A 6,972-nucleotide genomic window follows, 5' to 3' on the forward strand; every position below is an offset into this window, starting at 1 on the left:
GTATAATGGTAGTTTCTGATTCTGATCTGGTTTTTATAATTTTTCAGAAATCTGGGATTTGTTTAATTTCTTCTTTACACCATGTTAAAGATGAAGAAGAAACATAACATCCTCCTTTGTGCTTCTACCTGGAGTAAATCTGGAGTAAAGATCTAGAATTTTTTTATTAAGAGAGAAGAAGAGACTGAGAAGAATAGAGAGAGAAAGAGAAAGAGAAGGAGGAATAGAAAGATTTAGAATACGTGAGAAAATATATTGGATTTTGTTTGTTCATATTTTTAGAATGAAATACAATGAAATCTGAAATGATACCAAATCACTTGCACATTGAATAACACTGTTTTCAAAGTATTTTAAAATACATCAAACAAATACATAATCCAATAACACTGGATTTTAATGTACTTTATAAATTACCTAATTGAATAACGACTGATTTCAGAATCCATTCAATTCTTTTAAAATACACAGTTCAATAACCCCCTCTAAAATTTTTAAAAATGTATATTTTTTTAACAAATTATGTGTTCTAATTATGAATTTTTAAAAAAATACAAAAGTTGTGAAAAAACAAAAGCCCAATATAATAAAATAGTGAAAAATCATATTTAAAGAGAAGGTGTGGGGCGCATCACCATCACACACTCATACACACCAAAGGAGTGTTCTCCTGAGAAAGCTCTTTCAAGCTCTCTCTCTCTCTCTCTTTCAAAGGTAACGCTTCTCTGATTCGCCATTTTCGCTACTCGATTCAAACGCCATTAACCACTGATTGTTTTCGCCGGAGAAGACATGGCGCCGGAACCTACTGATGCGGAGCGATGGTGCGTCGTCACCGGTGGTAGAGGATTCGCGGCGAGGCATCTCGTTGAAATGCTCGTACGCTACGAAATGTTCTGTGTCCGTATCGCTGATTTATCTCCGGCGATAATGCTTGATCCTCAGGAAGAGAACGGAGTTCTCGATGAAGGATTGAGATCCGGTCGTGTTCAGTATATCTCCGCTGATCTTCGAGATAAATCTCAAGTCGTCAAAGGTTTTTGATCTTAACTCATTGGATTATTGTTGTTTCGAGTTTGAGATCTTATGCATTTTTTGTTTTGTAATTGTCTGTTTCCATAGCTTTTCAGGGAGCTGAGGTGGTGTTTCACATGGCAGCTCCTGATTCTTCTATTAACAATCACAAGCTTCAGTATGCGGTGAATGTTCAAGGTTAATAGAAACTTCAGTCTTGTACATTTTGGTTCTTTTGCTAGTTCTTGTGTTTATGTTGGCTTGTTCTGGGATTATAATCTACAGGGACACAAAATGTAATTGATGCTTGTGTTGATGTTGGAGTAAAGAGGCTTATTTACACTAGCTCTCCTAGTGTTGTGTTTGATGGTGTTCATGGTATTTTGAATGGTAGTGAATCAATGGCTTACCCTTCCAAGGTATTAAATTACGCTTTGGTGTTAATTTATTGTGTGTCTTTACGTTGCCCTTGATCTTGATGTGTTATCTTTCTATTGTGGTATTTTGTACTGGATATTCTAAATGATTCTATTCTTCTTTTGGAGCTTGGTTTGCTGATATATATTCTTCATGTTTCAGCATAATGACTCATATTCGGCAACTAAAGCTGAAGGAGAAGAATTGATCATGAAAGCGAATGGCAGAAATGGACTACTCACTTGTTGCATACGTCCAAGCAGTATTTTTGGTCCCGGTGATAGATTACTGGTTCCCTCACTTGTTGCTGCTGCTAGGGCTGGGAAATCGAAGGTTAGATGGTTTTCTTTGTCTATCGCTTTCCTCCTCTGTCTGCTGTCTTACCTTCCTTTTTACCTTTCCTCTCCTCTCTTCTCTTGATACTTTTGTTATTGTCACAATGGCAGCTGCCCTTTATTGACATATTATTATATGCTAGACATTTTGTAGATAGTTCTGTACTCTGAAGTTTTCTTAGAATTTGGATGAGTGACTCTCTGATAAACACAGATTGATTCATATAAGCATTATCTGTGAAATCTTTCGGTTACAGTGAGCAGATAGAGAATTTTAGGTTTGACTTCGCAAAGTTTGTTAATTTGAAGCTGTAAGCTACAAATCTAGAGGACCGAACTTTCTATACGTCCAGAAATTATTAATATGTGGGATTTTCTTTTGGAAACTTAAACTAGGTGGCGTAGATGCAATGGTCCTAAAAGTAGCCTAACACGAGATACAAAAGGATGACTGGGAAAACAACGTTCCTTAGAGTACTTGATAAATGAAATATAGGAAGGTTCCTGGTTGTGTGGTGCGATATTCCTTCCTATTTAAGAAAGATGGCTTTGCATAGAAGGAAATTTATTTGGTATCTATCTGGCATTATTTTCTTAGGTTCTGTGATTCATGTGCATTGGAACTATCTTAGGTTCTGTGATTCATGTGCATTGGAACGATCTCCCTTAGAAATGGTATGCTGCTAGTTAAGAGGTGCTATATATGATCAAGGATCTATCTAAATGAATTGAATAGGTTAAGTTGTATCGTTTGCAATGATTTTCTTTGACATAAAATCTTTCATAAACCTTAGATCTGACATGACTGTTTTATGGTTCTTTAATGTCCAGTTTATTATAGGTGATGGGAATAATCTTTACGATTTCACTTACGTTGAGAATGTTGCTCATGCCCATGTTTGTGCTGAGCGTGCTCTAGCTTCAGGAGGAGATGTTTCTACAAAAGCTGCAGGACAGGTAATTTTTTTTCAGTTGATTACGTGCTGTAGTTTTCTAAGGTGGAGTTTGGTCTCAGTTGTATCTCATTTTATCTGTGGTTAAAATGAATGTCGTCATTTGGTGAACCGGACTGAACTAAGGAAGACAATTTCATGTTTAGACATACCATGAAGCCTGAGACAGAAACTGTTTTCACTCTAATATCATGTGAACTTTTAAAGAGCCTTGCTTGTTTTTCATTTGGGATTGTTTTTCTGTTATGTTGTGTTTAGCTGAGATAGATCCGTTTTAGGTGTGTGCCAACTTCTTCAAAGAAGATGATTTCCATTTTTTCATGTTGTATTTAAATTAAAATTAAATGCTTGGAAAATAGATTTAGTTAAGGCATACAGTCAGATGGTAATCTATTTATGATGTTTTCGGAAAATTTTAGTTGTAGGCTGACCTGACATATAGTGGATTTGCAGGCATATTTCATCACCAACATGGAGCCAATTAAATTTTGGGAATTTATGTCACAGATTCTTGAAGGACTTGGCTACGAGAGGTAATAATTTATTTTCCCTTATTTGAGCTGACACATTTTCTTGCTTTTTATTTGGAAGTTCTTTCCATACACAATGAAAGCATCCCAGTTTCACGCACTGTACAAAAGCTTTACCGTTTACTGTTCTTCCTAATGTATTATATTTTGCAGGCCAAGCATAAAGATCCCTGCCCTTGTCATGATGCCAATTGCACATCTGGTTGAACAGACATATAAATGGTTGGGACCATATGGAATGAAAGTACCACAACTAACACCTTCAAGAGTTCGGCTGCTCTCGTGCAGCAGAACTTTTGATTCTACGAAAGCAAAGGACCGGCTAGGCTATGCTCCTGTGGTGCCACTTCAGGTTATACATTATTTGATTTGAAAAAGAGATGTATTTGTTGCATTTCTGTAACATACCTACTGGATCTGGATGCATCATATCAATTATTGCTATAAATGAAGCCTTTTATCATTCTTTATTTAATGCATGCCTTGATAATCCTGCAGGAAGGTATACGGAGGACGTTAGACTCTTTCTCTCACCTGACAGCTCAAAGTCAATCTAAAAGAGAAGGCCCATCTAAGGCTTCTAGGATCCTCGGAAGCGGAAAGGGTATGCCATATATTTCATTTAGCTTGCTTGTCCTCTCAGCTGATTGTCTCTCACATGATAAGACTAATAGCGTGTCATTTTCATAATGCAACACTGGATATTTTCCTTCTATTTTAAAATCTTAGGACTATTAAACATCTGCACGGCTCTCCCGAAAACGATGTTCTTTTTCATAGCTACCATATTAGTGAAGAGGCATAGGATATTAGTGTAAATAGACATTTATTTTCAAATCTTGAAAAATCTACCCTGGTCGTGATTCATTTGTTACAACATGATTTTGCAGTTGCTGATACACTTCTCTGGAAGGATTTAAAGCAGACGCTCGCTGCCATATTCATTCTAATTAGTATCCATTATAACTTTGTTGCAACTGAGGCTACCGTCGTAACTGCTCTCTCAAAGGCTCTACTGATAGGATCAGTGTTTTTGTTCCTCCATGGCATTCTACCAGAGAAAATGTAAGATTCCTGAAATGCCAACTACCTTAACCTAGTTCTCTGATAATGGAAACCAGAAGGTAAAATGTTCACTATAATTTTTTCAGTTTCACGAAACACATAACAGTTTCATGTTCATGTCCCAATAGATGCATGCCAAGCATTCTTGAAACACTGTATCTTGTGCTCTTTAATCAGGAACACACAAAATAAGCATTTGCTGACTATTCAGTTTATGAACAACAACTGAATATAAATCAATATTTTGCAGATTTGGTTATACAGTCGAAAAGATTCCTGCATCACTGTTTCACCTCTCTAAAGACTCATCACGTGACCTCTCATTGTCAGTGATCTGTTCATGGAACACCACTGTAAAAGCTTTAAGATCTCTTTGCCAGGGGAATGATTGGAAACTCTTTTTCAAGGTATTCACCACTAGAACTCGTTATTTCCCAGTCTTACGAAATCTCGACACCAACCTGAAGCATGAATGGGGACAATAATCAGTCACAAAACTCATCCTTGTTAGCTTGGTGTTTCTATTGTCGTAGGTGGTCATCCTTTTGTTAGCATTGAGTTTCGCCGGAGCCATATCTCTTCGCAACATATTTATTATAGGTACTCTTTCTCTCTTTGTCTAGTTTCATGACATGCTACTTGCGAATTATAGTTCATCAACAATAACTAATTTTGTTATGTTGCTGTTGTTGTTGTTGTGATTCTTTGTCTATAACAGGACTTCCCATTGCCTTCATTGTTTTTGTCGTGTACGAAAAGAAGGAACAAGAGATCGACTCATTGTTTTCGAGTTTAAATTCGTTCGTATGCAACGGGAAAACCAATGTGTATGAGAAACTGTTTGGAAGCAAGAAAGATGACTAAGTAAACTCTTCTCTCTCCCTCCCAAACATTTGTAATATTCTTCTGTCTACAGCAAACCTGTGACTCTGGTTTGAGCATTTTGTTAGGTATTATTGCCAAATCTCTCTCTCTCTTACTCATATACCTTGTGGTCTTTGGTTACATGTCTATTAAGCCCAGCTCTTGTCCTTTAACGTGAAAGTAGTAGCAGTTTCGTTGTTAAAGATTCAATGAAATATGTGAAAATAAAAGATAGTGGCGAGGTCTATAAAGTGTAGTAGCACTTGCTCATCTCTTAAAAGCTCATGTCTTCGATCAGTGCCTTCGAATATAGAATCAAATTACAGAATATTAAGGGGAAAAAAACAGCTTTAATATTCAAAAGAAAGAGTACTAGAAAAAAAAAATCAACTTTATGAAGATGAAGAATAGTGAGACTATATGACCCAACTTTATCATTCTACTTATAGTCTATTTTTTTAGAATTTTCCTGCCCTATAATAAAAAAATATATATGTAAATTGTATTATTATCTTCATCTCCTATATTTATATAACATTTAAAACTTTAAATGATAGAGTAAGTGAGAACCAAGTCGCCTTAGTCGAAAATTTTTAATTGGTTTCCAAGAATCTCATGGAGTAGTCTTGAATCTAAAAAGCCTTTTGGATCACCTAAGAAAAAGTTAGTCGAACAATCATATTTTGTACTTTTGTAGTCTACAACATTTCTAGGCCATGGGCAGTAATATCATTCAAGCCTATGTTGGGAAAGTAATGAAATTCTAGCTTTTTATCATGGCACATAAGGAAAAAGAAACAAGATCAATCATAGCGACACTAACATTGTTGTACTCATTGAAGATAATATAAATCTAATATAGTATCAAACTTTGAATTTACTATGGTTCCAAAAACTTTATAAAATGTGTATTGATTGTATTAAAAATCTTGTTAAATATTTTGTATATTTCTTGAAATTTGAAGTCTAATACAGTATATCATAAACTTTGAAATTTTTAATATGGTTCCAATTTTTTTTTACAAAGGGGTATTAATTATATTAAAAATCTTGTTAAACTTTTGTATATTGCTTGGAACATGAAAAACCTCTATCTTTTTTTTGAGTAAAACTAGGTAATGTCCTGCGCATGTTGTATATTTAGTTAATTAATTTTAATTTATTTATTACTTATAAAAATAGAATAAATAAATTTCAATGCTTATGACATTTTTACACTTTATTTATTTAAATCATAAAATAGAAGTGTGGATTTCAAGTATGAATTAAAGTATATGATTACATGTGTTAGATATTTGGTTTAATTAAAAATAAATATTGTAATTAAAAAATAAATGCTAAATGAACCAATAAGGAGAAAATGAAACCTTAAAAATTCCCAAAGAATAATTTTGTTTTTTAATCTCTTTTTATATTTCTCTTAATTTAAATTATATCTCTAGGTTTAATTATATTTTTTCATCATCGTAGTTATTATTATTATTATTATTATTATTATTATTATTATTATTTTTTAAAGAGTTATAAGAGTTTTGGTGTAACTAAAAAATATTTAAAATTCAAATAACGTTTTTAAAAAAAATAAACAATAACGTTTTTACTTTTTAGGGTCAAGTCTAAAAAATCCAATTCTTATTTTTTGAATCACAAGAGTAGTCAATTGCAAGAAGTGTTGGTGTACGAGTTTGAACAAGAGTAGTGTAGAGTGGTCTCATTCTCCAAATTTGGAATCACGCCGATAAAGCCAAAAAAATCATAACCCCACGATAAAGCTCCGACAAACCAAAGTAACCC

General features: G+C 34.1%; 1 protein-coding gene across 1 annotated transcript; it reads left to right on the top strand.

The window, feature by feature from the left end:
• Positions 1-695: 695 nt before the first annotated feature.
• On the top strand, positions 696-5,358 carry LOC17889700 (3beta-hydroxysteroid-dehydrogenase/decarboxylase). Its single transcript, XM_023785113.1, has 13 exons — positions 696-714; positions 791-1,036; positions 1,123-1,212; positions 1,300-1,433; positions 1,594-1,764; positions 2,598-2,723; positions 3,173-3,252; positions 3,403-3,601; positions 3,748-3,853; positions 4,140-4,314; positions 4,565-4,721; positions 4,848-4,914; positions 5,033-5,358. Exons 2-13 carry the CDS (start codon positions 793-795, stop codon positions 5,176-5,178), a joined length of 1,695 nt encoding a protein of 564 aa, XP_023640881.1. The 5' UTR covers positions 696-714; positions 791-792; the 3' UTR covers positions 5,179-5,358.
• The last annotated feature ends 1,614 nt before the right edge of the window (positions 5,359-6,972 follow it).

The sequence above is a fragment of the Capsella rubella genome, unplaced genomic scaffold (assembly GCF_000375325.1).
Source record: "Capsella rubella cultivar Monte Gargano unplaced genomic scaffold, Caprub1_0 scaffold_4, whole genome shotgun sequence".
In the NCBI taxonomy this organism is placed as follows: Eukaryota; Viridiplantae; Streptophyta; class Magnoliopsida; order Brassicales; family Brassicaceae; genus Capsella; species Capsella rubella.

Bases quoted from the DNA above. Each gene is read 5' to 3' on its own strand.
- LOC17889700 (XM_023785113.1), top strand. From the start codon at position 793: ATGGCGCCGGAACCTACTGATGCGGAGCGATGGTGCGTCGTCACCGGT. The intron at 1,765-2,597 runs GTTAGATGGTTT...TTTAATGTCCAG, and splicing joins CTAGGGCTGGGAAATCGAAG to TTTATTATAGGTGATGGGAA. The intron at 4,315-4,564 runs GTAAGATTCCTG...AATATTTTGCAG, and splicing joins GGCATTCTACCAGAGAAAAT to ATTTGGTTATACAGTCGAAA.